The sequence below is a fragment of the Cavia porcellus genome, unplaced genomic scaffold (assembly GCF_034190915.1).
Source record: "Cavia porcellus strain 051 isolate PalLab524CR breed Dunkin Hartley unplaced genomic scaffold, mCavPor4.1 scaffold_17, whole genome shotgun sequence".
NCBI lineage: Eukaryota > Metazoa > Chordata > Mammalia > Rodentia > Caviidae > Cavia > Cavia porcellus.
Window position 1 is genome coordinate 18547394 of NW_026947500.1, and position 20775 is coordinate 18568168.

General features: G+C 46.2%; 1 protein-coding gene across 3 annotated transcripts in view; it reads right to left on the bottom strand.

Moving 5' to 3' along the window:
- The window catches only part of Fam120a (family with sequence similarity 120 member A), a 91200-nt gene that overhangs the window by 43142 nt on the left and 27283 nt on the right, over window positions 1–20775 (bottom strand). For all 3 annotated transcript variants that reach the window (XM_005002920.4, XM_063227319.1, XM_003468079.5), the window contains exons 4-5: window positions 11193–11321; window positions 10286–10382 (exon numbers count right to left, since the gene is read on the bottom strand). In XM_005002920.4, coding sequence (XP_005002977.1) covers window positions 10286–10382; window positions 11193–11321 — 226 coding nt within the window. The remainder of the gene's footprint in view (window positions 1–10285; window positions 10383–11192; window positions 11322–20775) is intronic.

Below are 20775 nucleotides of genomic sequence, written 5' to 3' on the forward strand. Positions count from 1 at the left end.
AATAAAGATACAACACTTTCTTGTACACTTGAAGTTTTTTTTTTTTTTTTTTTGGGGGGGGGGTTGGTACGTGGTATTGAACTCACAACCTTGCACTTGCCAGGCTTGTACTATACTGCTGAGCTGTATTCCCAGCCCTCTTGTATACTTCTGAAGCAAAAGAAAATTTCCATGTCAAGTACTTTAAACTGAAATTATGTTCTTAGCTAACTGGCAAGTTTTTAAGTATAAAAAGCATGATAGCCTATACTTTTAGGGTTTTTAAAGTTGTTAAGCACATCCATTATAAGGTTACATGTTTTATCCTGGTTTAAAAGATTAATAATTTGGGGTTTTCTGCACTTCATTTTCATAAATCTATTCTGACAGACACTGCCAGTTGCTGAGCACTACCCTCATGATAACCTGTATTCTCAGAATACAGGTCTGGGGCTGGAAAGTCAGCCTCGGGACAGCTAAACACAACAGTAGGACGCCGTGCCACAAGGCAGCACTGCCAGCCTCTACTCCTGCAGGGCCTAAAGAAGCAGGAGAGAAGTCAGGGACCAAATCAGCTAACACAAAGGAAATAAGGATGCAGGTGGCACTTTAGGGAAAATGCTGCTCAGCCCCCCAGGAAGACACCAGCCCTGAGGTGTGGGGCAGGGTGCAGTCCCCAGAAGGTACCTCAAAGGAACCCCAGGAGGCTGCATGCAAGAACAGCATCACATACACCTTATGGCCACATTCTACCCCAAGTGATCAGGCACTAAGTGTTTTCAGCAGGGCCTGGGGATACAACAAGACCCACAGGGTTCCAGACTCGCGATGCCAGGGATGCTGCGAAGCCAAAGGCTGTGCAGAGGCACAACTGGCCCTGGGGTCCTCACGGTGGGGTACAGCCCCGCTGACCTTCTTTACAAGGGAAAAAAAGCTAAGCCCAGAGCACCCTGAACTTGGTATTCTATCTTCCAACACTAGGACTACACCTCCAACCTCTGAGCTGAACAGCTCTGGGCAAGACCAGGCAGCCACTGCCACTGCCTTTCACACTAGCAGCTGCCAAGTAAACACATAGAAAGTCACCCAAGGCTTCCTCTTGTTCTTGAAAAGCAAACCTGCATTGCTGAGCTGGTAAGAGGCACCAGGACTGTGAGAGCCATCCTGGACACATCACTGTGACCTGCTGCCTATGGAGAGCCAAGGCCCAGCCCACAGAGGACAGGAGAGAAGCACAGATAGCTGCTTTCTTCTGCCCCATGAAGAAGCCCAGCCTCACAAGACATGTTCTGCGAAGAGCTCCCATTTCCAAGGGCCGGCAGCTTTCAGACCTTTGATCCTGGCTCTCACGAAGAATCTTTGCAGAGCCTCCCACTTGTACTCAGCAAGGAATCCTGGCATACAAACAACCAGGAACAGGGAAGCTGGCCCGTGAGCGCTCTCACAGCACGCTACGTGGGCATGCAAGTGCATACATGGACCCACTCCTCACAGGCAGTGACCACCTGATCTGCACCTCTAAGTAGGAGGCAAGAGTCACTCTGCTTAAGGCTGATCTGCAGAGGATTCCGAATCACTGCCAGATGTGGACCACAGAGTATTGCAAAAGGTTACACTCATCAATTAATGTAGTGGCCAATTTTAGTGATGATTATCTTTTTTTGTTCACTCTATTATTGGCCATTATATGATAAAAACTCACTTAAAAGACAATTGTTCCTTTAAATAAACAAACAAACAATAAAAAAATAAACCACATTAGAGCACAAATCAAAGATTTCCTGGAAGATGTATTTTCTAAAACTGCACTGCAAAGAACGACTTCAAACAAACCTTGAGGACTCTGCAGAGCTCCTCAGTTGCTAGTGTCTCCTAACTTAGCCCTGCAACAACTGGTTTAATGTGTCTCCACTTTTTCTAAAGTCTGCAAAAGTGCCGAATCACCGAGGCCTGCCTCGGCAGCCTGCAGGCCTCCTTCTCAATCAGTTCTTGTTCTCCACGCCGCACAGCTGAGCAGGACCAGCGTCTCCCTTCTCCATGACAAGGGTGTCTTTCTCAGAGGAGGCACGGGGCTCAGCGCGGAGGTGGCATCACCAGTTCCCATCCTCCCCCTCTCACCAGCCAGGGCAGAGCGGCAGGCTGTGTTAGGAAAGCAGGCAGACCGAAGACAGGCAAAGACAGAAGAAAAATGCAGAACGAATGCTTAACTACTGTATCAAAAGAATGTCGGTAACTTTAAAAATATTTGCCAAGCGCTGGGGATGCAGATGCCTCCCTGAACAGGAACGCAGAGCAGCCTGGGGGTGCTGCATGACGTGACGCCCCTCCACTGACTCACAGGCCCATGGAAGCCACCTGCCTTTCACTTGCCATTAAAGTAGTTTTTTGAAAACATTGGGTTTAAAGTACAACCTCCTCTTAGAAACTGCTAATCTGGCACACAGGACAAAACAAAACAGAGCAGTAACAAAGTCTTCTTTTTAAAAATTCTATAATACGGACAAATGTGAATGTACAATCTTCTAACGCTACCCTAAAAATAAAGCTTTAAACATTCGACTTAAACAGTAAATAAGTTAATAAAATACCTATCATCAATACTAATTTTCAATGCTTGCAAAAATAAAAATAAAAAATTACAACTATTTTAATGATATTTCAGTGGATACCCCAAACAATATACATGCTAAGTGAGTGCTCCACCCCTGAGGCAGAGCCCCTCCCCCCAACCAGGCCATGGAGCTACAGGCAGCAGACATCCTCAGGCCACCCCCTCCCCTTCCACTACACTGAAGACAAGCACTTTCCAGAAAAGCAGGGACCAGAGCCCAGTGCAAGAAGCAGGGGACCGGACTGGCTGTGGCTGCAGACACATGGCCAGGTGTGCTGGGCAGGTGGCACTCAGATCGAGGCCACGTATAGGGCCAGTGCTCTGGAAGGCCCAGAAGAGCCCTCAGGCGGGCCAGACCACACCAGAGGCACCCACCCTGTGCCTGGGAGAGGAGGGCTGGTCATGCAAGGCTGTGTGACCTGAGGAACAATCGGCTTGAGAAGCTAAATCTAAGGATGTGAAGAGTAAAATCACGAATAAACTGTGCAGGTACATTCTGCACTACACCTGAAAGACCTGGGGACAATGTTAAAAATTAAACTAGAAGAATCTATTTAAAATCAACAGAAGCAACAACTTTCTAAGAACTAGCACATCCAGCAATGGAGAGGACTGTTCCACTTGGTTGCTTACACAAGCACTGCAGGACAGAGCTCTGTGCTCCTGGGCCTCCTGTCTGTGACCGGCTTGGTCCCTCTGCTCATCTTCCTCCTCTGTAAAGAAGTGGACCTGCTACCCACAGGCGGCCCACAGTCTGGACACCATAGCTGGCCCTCCCTGCTGATACGAGGCCAGGGCCTTTCCCCCTCCCCAGGGTACAGTGTGTGCCCCAGGGCCTTCCGCAGCCCCCACTCCTCATCTTCACAAAGGAAACTGGGGCCTTCTTCTATTCCAAAAGTCCAGTCCACATGGAAATGACCTGAGGCAGACTGTTCATTTAACATTTTCTTAAATATACTCAATATTAGTATTTATTTTCCCCAAGCTGATTTACAGAGCCAGTTCCAAGAAAACCTGTGCAATGATCACAAAATATTTATCAAAATAAAAGGGTTAAGGATAGTGTGGGCCTCTTGCAGAAGTAAAAAGTGGATAGATCTAAGCAGCTGACCAATCAAGTGTGAACAGAGGGCCGCGGTGCTGAGGATCACACACCATCTAAGGAAGGTAACTGGAAATTCACCGGGTCCAGAAACAGACCAAACATAGAGGCTCACAGGGATGAGACTGTCCCTGAGTGGTGCCGAGGCAGCAAGTCACCCAGGTGGGGAAGATTCCTGTTCACATCATAAGCAAAATTCAATGCAAACAGATTTGAAAAGCAGAGCTATAAAACTCTGGAAGAAAAGGCAGAATGTCAGACTAGACAGGCAGTTTTTCCTCACACATTCCTTTTGTTCTTCAGGACTCTTTAAAGCACATCCAGGAGTAGGGGCTGTGTGCCCAGCACACTCCGCAAAGCCCTGCATAGCTGGTCCTCCCCGCCAGGACCCGGCTCTGGGAGGCAACCTCAGCCACGATGCCATTTCATCCCTGAATACAGTCTTCTTTTTAAAGTCTTCTTTTTAAAAATTCTATAATACGGACAAATGTGAATGTACAATCTTCTAACGCTACCCTAAAAATAAAGCTTTAAACATTCGACTTAAACAGTAAATAAGTTAATAAAATACCTATCATCAATACTAATTTTCAATGCTTGCAAAAATAAAAATAAAAAATTACAACTATTTTAATGATATTTCAGTGGATACCCCAAACAATATACATGCTAAGTGAGTGCTCCACCCCTGAGGCAGAGCCCCTGCCCCCAACCAGGCCATGGAGCTACAGGCAGCAGACATCCTCAGGCCACCCCCACCCCTTCCACTACACCGAAGACAAGCACTTTCCAGAAAAGCAGGGACCAGAGCTTCTTAGCAGCACTCCACAGCAGTTCTCCACAGAACTTCTTAGCAGTTCTCTCGCCACAGTAAAAAGTGTTAAAACCAAGACTCTAATAGAAAAACGTATCAAACAGGGAAAAATACAAGCCACAAACTGGGACATTACATTTGTAACCAGTGTAGTTGACAAAGGACTGACATCCAATACTTCCATGAAACAACACCCAACAGAGACAAGCAGGCACACAAGCTTACACTGCCAGGGGAGGAGGAAACCCTCGGATTTATAAACGTGGTCACAGGCTCCCGACCTCCTCAGTAGTCAAGGAAATGAAGCTGAAACCACCCTAGCATGTTAACTCCACCATCAGCAGATGAATGAGGAACGGGGACATCGGGAGGGCTCCCACTTCCGTGGCTGCACCCATGCCGGCAGCAGCACACGGTCACAGCTGTACACAGCAGGCCTCGTAGTAAAGTTCACGTGGTGCTGCCTGCATGGTACACAGCTGGAAGCGGCCGGATCTCTTCTATCCACAGCACAATGGGAAACGGTAATGGAGGGAGGGCTACTCGCAGCAGGAAAGACCAACCACACCTCAAAAAATAAAGCCCAGGGCTACGAATATAGAACCAAAAAGCAACTCAAAGACTAACTGCAGGGCCAGGAAGGTGAGGAACTCGACAGAAGGACGCATGCAGGAGCTCTGAGGGGGCTCACCGCAGAAGGGTCGCTCTGCAGCCACCCGGGTTTTAGTTAAAGCCCTGCCATAAGCCTCCACCATCCTCGGTCCGCAATCCAAGGGTCCTGCATCCCCTGCCCACTCTTCCCAACTCTTCGGGCTCCAATCACAGTCGTCTTTCCTTTCCAACATCTTCTTTCCCATTCAGATCTCCTTTGCGTACTCGATCTCTGCCTGGAACACACGTTCTTCTCTGTCCCACCTTGCTAAGGTCTAACTGGACTTGAGTTTGATGAAACTTCACCCTCGACATTAATTAACTATTATGGTTCAGTCAGGTGGCTCTTCCTTGGGCATCCCGTCCTCATCCCTACAGGAGGCCGTAGTGGCCTCTCCCTCGAGAGCCTCTACACAGCTCCCCAGTGCTCAGCACCTAGCCAACAAATCAATGTGCTGCTACTCTTTAAAAAACTGAAAAGGTTTTTGCAGCAGTTTAGGATCATCTGAAATGTAAGCAGAATTATGTATCATACCCCGCACCAGTGTGTTACAATTATTTTTTTGTTGCAAGCCAGTAACATTGTTTTTTTTTTTTTAATTGGTACTGGGGATCAAATTCACAACCTCATACTTGCAAGGCAGGCACTTATGCCACTGAGCTAAATTCCCAGCCTCGTGTGTTACAATTATTATACCCAATGACCCAATATTGATACATTATTAATTAGGTCCCTGTTTCACATTAAGGGCTAGCTTTTCATGCTGAACCTTCTACAGTTTTGGGTAATGTGTAATGACATGCAGCTGTCTCGATTTCAGTATCACATGAAATAGTGTCACTGCCCTCAAAGTGGCCTGTGCTCCACTTATCTGTTGCTCCTCCCTGCAATTCCTGCCGACCACTTTTACTGTCTGCACAGTTTAGCACTTTTCCTGGATATCATACGTACGGAGCCTTTTCAGTTTGGCTTCTTTCACATCTTTTCATGGCTGGATAATTCATTTCTTTCCAGTGCTGAATGATGCTCACTCATCTTCTGAAGAACAGTTTGGTTCCTTCCAAGTCCAGGCAGTCATGAATGAAGCTGCTATAAATATTTCAGAGCAGCTATCTGTATGGATTTAAGTCATCAACTTCTTTGGGTAAACACCAAGGACAAGGAGTGCTGTCTTGTATTATAAAAGTATGTTTTGTTTTATTAAACTTTCAATACCTCGTAAGATTTCAAAGTTCAGAAGGAAAGGAACCAAGGATGAGCCTGGGAAAGTATCTTTCCCTTTCTACATCAGTCCGTGGCATGGACATGGCTGCCTCCCCAGCTCCCCACAGGATGCTGTAGTAGAAGCTGGGTCCCAGGAGGAAACGTCAGGTGGGGAGGACCTCTTCACTGGGGAGTTCAGGTGGGGGCAGAGGGCAGTCCTAGGCCAACTGGGAGTGCTGCCCTCAGAACAGACACAGTGGGTCTCGTGTGACTCTGACAGTTTTTAAGGCAGTTGCTATGAAAGTGCTGATCTGCCCTCACCCTCACTCCAGCTTCCTGTACTGAAAGTGATCACCTGTCTCACATACAGTTCCACCAATGACCACCTTCCATAAGGTGATGTGGCTGAGCAAGTACCAGCACTCTGCCCAGGAACCTGCAACTATAAGCTAAAAAAACCTCTTTTCTTCTTAGGTATTGTAATAGGGGCAAAAAGCTGAGCAACACATATAGATACCTGATTAAACTCCTGATATGGGAGGACTCTGGGGTAGAAACTAAGATTCTAGCCAGGCTGGCAAACTGATTAGAATCAACTCACTCCATTTCCCCCAGAACTATTCTCTAAGCTGCTTGCCTGACTCTTAAGTTGTCTTAAAACTCTGCATATTCCGATTTCTGAAATAGTGCAGACAGGTTCTATAGAATAAAGAAGAATATCTTCACATTGGCTGTATAAAATTCAGAGTCACTTTCCTGTGAAATAACATGATGACCACAGTGAGTTCCCGAGGAGCTCACCAAAAGCCACTTGGACCCTCCTGCCACCTACAAAACAGTCCAATGGAGGAACACCACAGGTCTAATTGGGGATGCCAAGAAAGCAGCTCTCCAAGTCGGCTTCCCCGCCTCATCCTCTTCACTGGGAGGGCCCAATAGCAGGAAGAGTTAAATTTAATGAGAGCCATTCTGCATCCCTTGGGTCGCTCTGCAATTACCAGAAAAAGGGGGACTCCACTGTCAAGGGCTTTGAATTGTGTGCAGATGCCATGAGATAAACCTGGTCTCCTGCTCTCGCCTCCTGTCTCTTCAGCCTCACTGTAGCACACCTCACAGCACACAGCAGCCACCTCAAAGCTCGACCTTGCCCTGCTCCGTGTGCAAGACTCCCTGTGTATACAGGTTTGCATCCCTGCCCCTAAGCATGCAGTCTGATTCCTGGAGCAGTACCTGCCCTCGGGAAACACTTTAGAGGATCTATGGGCAGCTATTAACTGCAGTAACCTGGCCCAAAGTATGATTCTACCCTTGGAATCCCTGTCCTCCAAAACCTGTCCTGCGCTTTCTGTAGTAAAAAGGAGAATAAACTGAATTCTGAATTCATGAAAAAAAAAAAAACCTTACCTAAAATGTGTAATGATTAAGAGCACAAAAAAAAAATATGGGGATTTAGCTCAGTGGCATAAGCGCCTGCCTTGCAAGCATGCAGTCCTGAGTTCGATCCCTGGTCCCGATAATAAAAAAATTAAAATTAAAATTAAAAAAAAAGAGCACAAAAAATTATACCTTTTTAAGACATTTGAGCTTAAAACTTAATTTAAATCTTGTCCTGCTCATTCCAAACATCTTTCAAACAGAAGCCAGATCAATGCCAAGCATGAGATGTACAACTGTCCTCCTGTCCCCAGAGATCAGTGTCCCATAGATGGCTCAACCCTCAGCCGCTCCAGGGCCTTGGGTAAAACGGCACTGTGCTGTATTCACCTGTAACATATGCACAGCCTCTCACACACTTTAGACCACTTACAGATTACTCCCAATACCTAACACAAGGGAAGCGCTACGCAAACAGTAATTAGACCACACTGTTTCAGGAATAACAACAAGAAAAAAACAGTCTGCACAGGCCAGTGCTGACAGAAAGGGTTTTTTCAGGTACTTCCATTCCAAGGTTAGCTGCATCCACTGCCGCGGGACTGCAGAGAGGGGGGCTAGCTGTCTTGTCCTTCTCCATACTTACTTTCCTATTATATTCCTCTGAACCGACGTTCTGGTCCCATGTGTACTATTATGATGACTGCTAAACTGAATTACTCAGGGATGGGTCCCGTGCGCTAGACAGAGATTGCCCCCAGCCTGCCCCAGGTTCCAGAGGGCAGTGTGGAGGTTATGGAGCTTCAGGTGATGGGCTCAGGGGGAGACCGTCCTTCAGGTCACCAGCAGTGCTATCCCAGGAGTCGGTTGTGGAACCAGCTTCCCCCTGGCTTCCTGGAGTGCAATGTGCCCTCTTGCTTCCACTCCTGCCACGATGACCTCATTTGTCATGAGTTCCTCACCAGAGTCCTTGAGGCTTTCAGAACTGAACTGCATAAATCCTTAAGAGTCACTCCTCTCAGCCAGCTCCCCAGAGTGGTGAGAAGTGGACACACAGGAGTGCAGGACGCTGACACAGACCTTCAAAACAGCCCATCCCACCTCTGCGTGGAACTCCAGGTTTCCCAATCACTCACACACTTCAACACTCAATCAGTAAGTCCCCTTCGAGGCCATTCTGCTTATCAGAATAAAAAGTGATGGAATCTGCCTTTGAACAAGCACTTCAGTGAGGCACGTTATACCCACTTTCTCTGCACACGCACATATGACGCTGTCCTAATAGGACAGAGTGCCCGGGTCCAGAAGGTCCAGGAGCCAGCCGCACCACCACAAGACCTGAGGGTGCAGGGCAGCCCTTAATGATGGATCTGTCATCCTTCTCTCTCACCTTCCACTACCTTGGGCCCCTTCTCCAAGAGTAATCCCAGACACATCTAATTATCCACTCCTGATTTAAAACCATTTGGTCAAGTGTATCCCACTGGGATACAAAATAGGCCCTGGCTGCCCCAGTCCCTACATTTTTGGGTGGGCAGAAGTGAAAAGGGGCACACAGAGGTCCGCAGTAACTGCTAGAGATCACCTAGTGGCCTCAGAGGAGAAACATCCAAGCCTGGGTCTCACACCTCTGATGACACAAGAGTTAGGGGAAGGAGCCTTGCAGGCACAACAGCTGATGCAGGGGTCCTCACAGCAAGAGAGCAGGCAGGGCTTTGGGCAGGAGAAGCTGGCGGTGGCTCCTGCCACTGGGTCATGGGGCAGGCGAGTAGGAGCAGGGATTGTACCAAGTGTAGTGGGTGGGTCTGTGCCGTCAATAGGGAGCCGGGGCAGGCAGAAATGGCTCACCAGGCCTGGCCCTCAGGGCCCACTCCTTCCTTCACGGCTTCTGACAGGCCGCACTGACTTGCCCTCAGGGTGTACATACGATCACCCCAAGCCAGCAGGCCTCCCTGGTGTGCCCAGACGGCACTACACTGGGACCCAAGAAGGGCACTATTACAGTGAAGCTTGGCTCTTTGGGATTTTAAACTCCTGAAACCAATAATAATAATAATGCTAATGATAAATCTAACCCTTCAAGAATCTCTTGGGACATTCCTCTTTTTGTTAACAGCTGACATGAAAAAATTTTTTTACAGAGTTGGGGTACAACTTTTTAGATGTCACTGCTCTGGACACCTAATTCAGGAAAGAGGAAGATACTTCAGGTTCTGTACTTTACAAACGCCCATGAGCCATCACAAATACAAAGAGCCCAAAGGCTCTCCTCCGTTCTTAGGGAATTCAGAAACCCCATTACCTCCTGCGCTGTGACCTACAGCCTGCATCTCCAACACCCCTTGCTATTCGCTACAAAGTGTGTGTGGTTTGCTCTTGCTCCTCGGCACCTCAGGGATCACTAGGAAAGTTGTCTACATTTATTTCTGTAAATACAGGGGCAGGGATCACACTTTCAGAGAAAAAACCTACAAGATTGGGTGGTGAATAATTAAACCTCTGAATTACAGAATGGTCAACACCAATCACAGAGAGGCCTTATTTACTTACCTAAGTAATGTGATGGATGAAATGACATAGGCTTACTAGTCGCTGAGTAATATCCAATTGCTCTCTTAAATCGAATAACTTTGTCATCTGTTCTAGACTGAAACAGATGTAGGAAAACCTTAGTTATGCCACTCGTCATCTGTATGAACATATTTTTATAATTCAGCACATGTATAATCTGTAGCTGCCTTTCAATTTAGGTAAGAATTTAGAATGATACTGAAACCTAGGGGAACATCAAGAGATAACGACTGAAGAGTCAAATCAAATACTAAATTAAAGCAACACATCTGTGGTTCTAAGCTAGCAGCACAGCAGGGCTCTGGCTTACTGACATCTCTGACTTTCTCTGCTCCATCTCTGATCCAGCTGAGGGATTCAATGGGCCACCTGAGGAAAGCGGAACAGACTGGATGGACCTGTCCAGCCTGGTTTTGGCTCCCTAGAGACAGAACAGGTATGCCTCCAAGCCTCCACACTTACTGGAAACGCTTGTCTTGTCTGCCCACCATACTTCCCAAAAGAGAAAAGCCCTGAGCAACACCTGCAGGGTACAGATAAAACAGAGATTCATACTGACCAACCAATATGGTTTACCTTCTGAATGCTCTGGAACGCAGAATGCAAGAAACAGGAGAGGCAGAAACTCAGCCACCAGCAAACTTTAGCGCTGCACCTTCTGCTCAGCTAAAAGTACAGCTGGGCAAGGGAGGCAAAGGGCTAAGACTGCCTGCTCAGTGAGTGACACACTAGGACAGCCTCCACCTGTGGGCCTGAGGCCAAAGGCTCCTTGCAGTAGCCTGACAGGCCAGGGGCTCCCAGACATGCAGCCTCCCGAGCCCCCTTCCCAACCTGGACACACAGCCCCACCATGTGAAGCCCTCTCCTGTGAACTTGCACACCTTACCTGTGAATGCTGGAAAACATCTTTAGCTATGGCATCCAGGTCAGAGGTGTCCTGAATGTTGCGGACATAGTCAGCAACAGCTTTGATTACTACGTCACAGGGTGGCAAGACCAGCTGGTGGGCCCGGACCTGAGAAGACAAATGTACAAGTGAGCAGTGGTCATGGCCTCAGATCCAAGCAAATTTGAATACAGGATCCAGAAACTCCAACACCGTGCTACCTGCAAGGATTCCATCTGTGCCTGCTTCTTATCACCTGTGAGATGCCGGCCCTACTAATTCCCTTAGGTGTTTCATTCTCTGAAGCGCAAGAAATGGATTTTCCTTTCAGCTGATGAAGGATAACTCAGCTGCTCAAATCTGTTAGGTTAGAAGAGCATCAACAGCCTTTCATCGCCCCTGAGACATCTGGGAACAGGACCTGGACCCCATAGCAGGTAAGGCACCTCGAGGCCCAGGAGAAGCCCAAAGGCCACCACAAGCTGCCTTTCTTTCCATATCAGCAAACAAGAGTGGCTTTGATTCTGAACTCAGTACTCTCTCAAACTATGGGAAGAAATGCAGTTATTAAGTGCCTTAGTCCACCTTCAAAGGCCAAGTGCAGGCTGGCACTGGAACAATGATACCATGGCCCACTGAGGGGCAGGTCTGATCAAAGAGTGACAGAGAAATGAGAAATGAAGTGTAGGATAATGATTATCCAAGAACAGTCGATGGAAAGAAAAAGCATGTCAACAGCCTAAAAGCAAAAATGTCTGACAGGGGCCTTGGGGTCTGCAGAGTGACAATCTCCCAAAGGTGTCCACATCTTGTTCCCCAGAGTCTAAGTAAGTGACGCTGTACAAAAGATGGGATGAAGGGTTCTGGTCAGCTGACTTTTTTTTTTTTAAAGACAGTGCCTCACTGGTCCAGGCTGATCTTAAAACTCACCGTGGGGCCCAAGCTGGTCTTCAATTTTTGGCAAATCCCCTGCCTCAGCCTCTCAAGCAGAATTACAGGTGTACACCACCCCACTTAGGCTAGTTAGATGACCTTAAAATAACAGAATGTCCTGGATTATCTGGATGGGCCCAATGTCCCTCCTGATGTAAGAAAGGAGACAAGAGGTCAATGAGGCAGCATGAGAAGGACTTCCCTGGCTACCGCTGGCTTTGATGAGAGTGGGCGGGCAGAGACCAAGGAAGACGGGCAGCTGCCGGAAGCCGGGAAAGGTCAGACCTTCTCCCTAGAGCTTCCAGAAGGAACACAGGCCTGCTGATACCTTGCTGTTAGGCCAATGAGATTCACCTTGGTTGAGCAGACTTTAACACTGAAATAACAGTTGTGTTGGTTTAAAACCACTGAAAAAGAAACAAAAATAGATAACAAAAACTCAACCTAAGCACCAAATAGAAAACAACTCTAGAAGATATATACACACACTTTGAAGTTATTATCACATTAGGATATTTTCAGAGACACAAGATTACATTAATTTCCCTTCTTTTAAAATAGCAATGTTGGGGTCAGGGATTTAGCTCAGTAGTGTAAGTGCCTGCCTGGCAAACGTGAGGTCGTGAGTTCAATCCTGGGTAATCCCCCCCCCCCCAAGCAATGCTTTTCTCTTAAGAGAGTGCTTTTCCCCATGTGAAATGGCTCCTCATCCCCTCCTGCAGCACACACTTCCTTCTCTTTGTTCTTAGCATCTGGTGAGGGGAGTGTGGAATGACGGGCACACAGAGCATTCCTGTACATCCCTAGAACCTGGTGCTCCCATGCAGATGTGTGGAGCTACTGTCACACAGGGCTGCAGCCCTGGAGAGGGCACATGACATCCACCCCCCACCCCTGCAGCTGACCCACAGAGACTGCCCTCATCTTCGGGTGGGGGCACGAACACAGGAGAGGGCAACATGGCAAGAAAGAAGTTCCTAGATTTAAAAATGGCCACAACAGGAAAAGCTCTTGGGGTGGGGAGTTCACACTGGGGATACAAGAGATGGTCCTGTCTACCTCCGCCTTCCCGTGTGCACCAGACAGCACCTGCTGCTCTTCTTCTGGTGGACAGCCCTGCCCTTGTCCCTGCCCCATGGAAAACCTTCTACAAAGATTTCTGAAGTGAACAGATTGTGACATTAAAGTGTGCCCACCATCTTTCTGAGTGGCTAGACAAACCCAAAGACACTTTCCCTGGTTTGCACCATAAAGACCACCCCTTCAAAACGTGCTGCCTGCAGTCAGCTGGGTCCCTGCAGCTGCGCCTGCTTCCCTCCGGGCCGGTCTCAGGCTGGACTTCCAAGCCCTACTCAGACGGGCTCTTGGCCATGCAGTGCAGGGAGGGCTGAGGGGCCGTGCACACTGCAGTGCTCAGCCCGCCCGCAGACAGCGGCCAGGGGACGGGAAAACAACACACAGAAGGGCTTTTGTGGAAGGTTAGTAGCACATAAAACAGGTTCTAGTACGTGACGTGTGGTGCCTATCACATCAAACCATATCAGAGTCCAAGAAGGGCTGGCCACAGAATTTACATTCCGTGCCACAGTTCCTGCACATTTACATAAAGACATACACCCTATAAAGCTTACCCATCATACTTTGCAGAGGGAAAAACACGTCCAGACACAGGTACTCAGTAAAGTAATTGCCAGCTGAGTGGCTAAGGCCTCCCAAGGGTTCTAATATAGCATGTAGCTCATCCTTACAGCAGTGACCTGTCGCATTGGAGGGTTAATCTGCCATAGCACAAAGACAAAATCCATTCTCAAACCAAGTAAGTGAAGTGACACTACTAGACTAAGGACAGACCATGAACTATAACCAAAGTCCTATTCTTCCTTCTTTGTGTTCGTTCATTTTTGTTCATTTTAGCTCAAATTTTTGCTAGGAATTAAGTCATAAATATGGATCCAAAGTTGAAAACAAAGTACTTTCTGCCTCTGAGAGTAGGAGGTAAATTATCTGGTGTGATTAAAAAAAAAATACAGTGAACGTTTAACTTCTTGAACTAATTCACTTCGTTTACCTCCTGCGGTCACATTCACCTGGGGAGGAGCCAGGCCCACTCAATGCAGTGGGCCAGGACGCTCCCACGTCTCTCACTGCCTGCCTTCCCACTGGCTGTTAGTTGGCACCAGATAGAAGAGGGTTTCCAGGACTGGTTCAGAAGCATCGTGAGCAACCACAGTGGGATAAGTGTGTCTGCAGCAAGGCGGCTTTTTTGAGAAGGAGTAGAAATGTGACTTTTACTGTAATGGTTTTTTAACGTTCAATGTCTGTTCTAATCACCTCTTGTACGTCTCATTAAAAAGCAAATGTCTGTGATCAAATTGCCTTTTTCACAGTCAGACATGTAGTACTGTCACTATTAGTTATTCACTTTGCAAGAAAAAAACCTGAAGGCCAGAAAAGCCCTCCCAAAGATTTAACCTACCCCCTTGCTTTCACACAAGAAAATTAAATAATAAACAAGTATCATTTAGGTAAAAATGATAATTGCCTCCTTCTAAAAATATCATGAGAAGAGTATCACTTTTGGCATCATGTTGTCCCAAATTTCCCACTGAAGAGTTTTTGCAATGATTTCCATATGTCACTGACAGACAGGTGTAACAAGGCAGGTGCTTACAAACACAGACTTCCTGGACCTGACTCTGGCCTGTGTGACAACTCACAGTGGATGAGACAGTGGTGCCCCCATGTCACCCCTGATAAGCTCTTCCCCTCTGTGCCCCTCTTACTTTCAGAAGGCTGGAGCTCCGGTGTTAGATCGGTAGTGGGCACTGGCCGGCCACACTGCCTGCCTGCCCCAGGTGTGGGCAGCTCTGCAGAGGACATGCAGTGTGAGGCTTCAGACACATCCCCACCAGGTGGACACTAAGGGCTACCTTCGGGAATCAGCAGCAGAAATGCTCACAAGGGAAGCAGAGATGTCCCTAGGCTGTGGTAGCACCTAGATGTGGCACCTCTGCTGTGAGAATAAAGGAGGCCCCTGGCATCACAGCCACGTGTGCCCTGTAGCCATTTGCAGGCTATCTGCACAGAGAAGACCTGTGAATTTTCAGAGTCACTGATTTCAGTCGTTCAAAGAGCACATTAAGGCAGCTAGGAAACACAACACTATGACACTGTTAGGGTTTGTGTCTGGATGTCTCCCAACCACCACCAAAGCCTTATGTAGTTTTAAATTTGGCTTTTCAGGCAGCGGAATCTAGAGTTTGTGACCGATTCACATCCAAAGCTGGATTAAACACTGAGTGGCCACAGGGCAAGTAGCCTGCATACAATCTAAGGAGCAGAAAGAGGCTTGTGTGTCTCTCTCTCCTTGCTTACTTGCTTTTGCTGTCTTCCGTAGCTAAGAATTATCACCCCTCTGCGTGCGCCACCCTGCCTTGGCGCCAGCCAATTATGAACTGAAACCTCTACAAACTGGGAGCCAAACAAACCTTTCCCCTTAACTTTTGATGTCAGGTATTTTGTCTCAGCAACAAAAAAAGTAACTAAGAGAAACACTAGCTAAAACTCAAAGGAAAAAACTGCTTCCAGGTTCCTGAAGGCAAAAAAAAACTAATACTGTCTGCTAAAGAGGTATGTATGTATTATTCACTATTTTCAAACAGTTCACAGTTTAAAATTCTGCAGCTACATTCTAGGTTGTAGTTTAAAACTTGGACATTTTCCAACAGCAATGAGTTTGTTTAAATGAAGTCACTGTATTATATTTCAATTTTTAAGCCAATCCTACTATTTAGAGGACTTAATTAAAATCTAAAGTTATTTTTTATATAATTTTTTTTTGAGACAGTGTCACTCCATGCAGTTTAGGCTGGCCTTGTGCTCACTTTGTAGCCCAGGCTGGTCTCAAACTCGCAATGATCCTCCTGCCTCAGCCTCCCAAGTATTGGGATCACAGGCGTGAGCCACCATGCCCAGCTCTATAATACTGTTAATTAACAACTTCCCCAAAGCTTTCTACAATGTATCATCAGAACAGTTAATTAGACAGGGCCTTCACTTTCACGTGGAGGAAGTATGCCTCTTCTAGGCGGGGCAAAGGGGACACAACGGTCCTCCCATGGGTTGCTGCCCACAGAGGCTAAGCATAGGGTGCCCGGACAGTGAGGACTGAGATTCTGTTTCAATAAGGTATTTCCTTCATGAGGCCAAATCACTGCGTCACACTCCATTTGTGTGCAGACAACTGCCTCAAATCCAAGCAGTCTGGACACCTCATCCAGAAAGAATATTTTCATCTGTTTTTAAGACAAAGAAAAGGAACATTCTGCAAATTAGTAAGTGTTGCATCTTTATATTGGGTAACACTTTCCCCCTTTTTAGGAACAGATACTCTCCTTCACAATTTTTCTTCACTTTGGTTCTTTCTCCTTTAAACAATTATCAATGTTGCTTTCTCTAAATTGAAAACCTCACAACTATGCACTCAGAAGACAGCGCTGGTCCCAACATCTGCATCCTTTACCACATAAATAAGAACATCACTAACAGTCTTATAAAACATCCTATATTTTACGCTGGCCTCAAATTTATAAAACATCCTATATTTTACGCTGGCCTCAAATTTATGATGATTTTTCTGCCTCAGCCTCCCAAGTTTTGGAATTACATGTATGGTTACCACGACGTCTGGCCTATATTGCATTTTCAAGGAAAAAGGATTTCAGCATTAGGATAGCCAGAAGATTTACAGGAACATATTTTTATATACAAGTTTCTTAACAAAAAAGCTTCCCTGATTAGGAAACTGTCTAAAGATCAATGAAAAGCCAAGTGTGATATAGCAGATCAGTAATCTCTGTACCCTGGAGACTGAGGCAGGAAGATCACTGTAAGTCTGAGGCCAGCCTGGGCTACATAAGTGAATTCAAGACAATACGAGTTACACAATGAGATTCTTTCTCAAAAAAAAAAGCAATGAAACTCAAAAACAAGGGTTGTGTGTTCAAGATGACCTGACGTCAGTGCTGGTGGCTCAGGAGAAGGCATCAAGTTTACTTTTTCCTTAAATAAATCATCTTCATGCTAAACATTGCTCCTCATACAACACACCTGACTCTGAGTTCATGAGCCCGCTTCTTTATAATGGAAGACACCTGAGTTTCCTGGGTGATCCGATGCTTTGGCCACAAACTGCAAGCCTGTGAGGCAGGAAGCCTGGCAGCAGAGCTGGGATACAAGTGAAGCTACTGAAAGATGCTAACTCATCACGCATCAGTTTCTCCCCTTCGCAGAGGAGTCAGAGATCTAGCTTCAAGTCTACAAAATGTTTTAAGTTTTGCCTAGAATGAATTTGAGTAGGGGAAGATGGATGTACTCAGCTCCACTGTGTTGTTCTTTATGCTATATTAATTTCCGGTAAACTATGTGATTTGTGACTTTAAAACTTTTTTTATAAAGACAGACAATTTAACTTAATGTTGACAATTTAGAGAAAGAATGAAGCAACTTGAAAAGTAAACATGGAATTTGTTTTGCTTGGACAGAACTACAGCTGTATGTCAATTCTCTTGCTGAGAATTAGGTCCTCCTAAGTACGTCAAAGCTCTCTGGAATTCTATTTTGCTTCTTGAAATTTTCAGATGTGCTATAAGGGTATCTACATATTCAGAAGTTTTACATAAAGGCATTGTTTTAAAGAGTACTACACCACTTTGATTAGTCTGGATACTTTCACACCCCTTCCAACTCCAGCTCCAGGTAATCATGACTCTGTTTCCTATTCCACAGTTTGCCTTTGCTGGAGTTTCATTTAAATGCTGGTTTTATTTAAACCCAACCTGTCTGTTTCCTTTGGGTTTGACTATTCATGTAAGATAATTCTTTTGAGACCCATCCGTATTGCAAGATCAGCAGTACATCCCTCTCACTGCTACCCATCTGTTGGCGCAACAGCCGACAAGACAAGGGCTGGCTCAAAGCTGCAGCTACAGTGAGCGAAGCTTCTAGCAGTGTTCAGAGACAAGTCTCTTTGTGAGCAGAATCCACCATTTCCCAAGGGTGCTGGGGTACACGCTGAGAGTACACCCAACTTCGTAAGAAACTGCCCAGTAGTTTTCAAAATAGCCATCACAGGGCCTTGCGTTCCACAGCAGCACAAGCTGCAGCCGCCCAGCACTGAGCGAGGGCCTGGCACCATCTCTCGGGGCAGCCCAGGGGCTACAAGTGCCATCTCACACCGGCTTTACTTGCATCCTCCCCGTGCTGTGGGCTGTGACCTCAGCACACATTTTATAAAATGCCTGCATAAAATTCATGACCATAATCTGCTGACTTCTCCCTGTGTCCTTCTTCAGGTATTCTGGATACAAGTCCTTTATTAGAGATAGTCTATTCTGCAAACAGCTTCTCTTAGTCTGTGTTGTTTACTGACCACACTCTTGACTAAGAAACCCTTGTATAACTTAAGGTTGTGGAGATTTTTCTCTTACATTTTCTTCGAGACTTAATTTTTGTATTCTTTTTAATTTTGCATACGAATCGATTTCTGTATGACAATCCTTTCCTGATTTAGTTACCTTGGGACTTTGGATGAAAATAACTAACCACAAAGATGTGAGTCTATTTCTGGACTCCAGTCAGCCCTGAAAACCTAAATGAACATTCTGAATGACTACAGTGGCCTTGGAGCAAGTCTTGAAATTTGGTACTATCAAGTCATTTTGAAGACTGTTTCAGACACTGTACATCCTTTCAAGTGCCATACGAATCTTAAAATCAGCTTTGTCAGTGTCTACAGAAATCTTGCTGGGATTGTGATGGGAAGAAGGAACATCTTCACAGGCGGCTGCCTGACCCACAGACACCATGTCTCTCTTCACCCATGTGAGCCCTCTTGTTCCTTGTCTGTACACAGTGGCATCCACCTGTTCCATCATGTGGTTTTCTAAGAGCAGAGGCTACAGATTATAGGAGTGGGCGTGCACAGAGGCTTTGGAGGGGCGGATAAAATGTTGATGTCAGCATACCAGTTTGAGATGCTACCCTGGGCAATACCCAATAAGACCAGTGGACTGCAGAGAACCAGCACCAAGTGTCATCTCTGCCAGCACAGAAGTTAAAAAGGTCACCTCTGCCAATACTGAAACTAGAAGCTACAATGTCCATGGACAAAGGAAGGGTTTTTAAGTTTAAGACAAGAAGTGGAGCATGCTAGGAACAAATAAGGCCCAAATTGTGGTTTCAGAAAAGAAAGCTGCATGGGGTATAGAAGGACCAAGAATGACACAACCCAGATGTCTACAGTCAAGCACACTGAGATCTGAACAGGAACAACAGCAAAATGCAAAATGAATGATTTGGTCAGGAGCAGTACAAAAATCATACATCGAAATAGCTGGGTCTCAGACCGAAAGACCAAAGGACACTACCCAGAAAGAGAAAAGATTCAATGCGAAAAGAAGAAAATGCATGCAAATCATACATTAGAAGACTTGCTTCTGGAACACACTAAAAACTCTTACAACTCAGTGATGAAGACAACTCAATTTAAAACCAGACTAAGGATTTCAATAGGTTCACCCAAGGAAGATAATCTGAGAAATGCACCAGTCATCTGAGAAATGCAAATCAAAACCACACTGAGAAGCCTAAAATGAAGTGGCAGACGAAAAGACCCTTCACTCCTTGCTGGGGGTCAGCAACAGAAGATGTGTGCGCAGCTACTGTGGAAAACAGTTTGGTGGTTCCTCAAACTGGTAAATCTAGAGTTGTCACACGACAATTCAACACTAAGTTTGCACCGAAAAGAAATGAAAACCTCTCCACACAAAGAACTGTCCATACATGCTCAAAGCAGCATTTATAATGGGCCAAATATGCAAATAACCAAATGTTCATCATCTGATGAATGAACAAACTGTGGTACATCCATATAATGGGTTGTTATTCAACCATGAAAAGGTACACAATGAGATACGTTGCAACACATAGAGACCTTACAAGCATTATGCCAAGTGACAGAAACCAACACAACCACACAGTGTGGTTCTATTCACAATAAAGCATTCTGAAGAGGCAAATCCATAGAGACAGCATATATTAGTAGTTGCCAAAGGGTCAGACAGGGAGACAAGTGGGTGTTGCTATTAGTGCACTTTGGTTTCTTTTTGGGACAACAAAATATTCCAAAATTAGATACTGATGTCAGTCGTACAGCTGTGTGAATGCTAAAAAACCAGGGACCTGTTTAAAGTACCGCATTTTATGGTATATGAATTACCCGGGTCAGTAGAGCTATTACTGAATCAGGAGCGGGAGGATTGCTCCAGAGGTGGTAGTGGAACCAGCACAATACTCCACCTTTGCCTGAGCAATGAAATAAGTGGAATGGACTCCCCTGAAGGGGGTGCAGCAAATGCCACTGGCAGGGCTCACCTCTGCAAGGACAAAGACAGAGCCTTCTAAAGACAGAGGCTCTAAGACAGGCCAGCACACCTAGGACACCTAGGACAAGGCCCAGAAGTAAGAAAGAGAGGCCACCCCTGGACATAGCCCCAAGAGCAGGAGTCCCGAGGGAGTCAGGCAGCGTGACGGCCACAGCTGGTGCTGGTGAGCCCTCCTTTTCCGACTGGTATGAATTCATCTGGAAGGA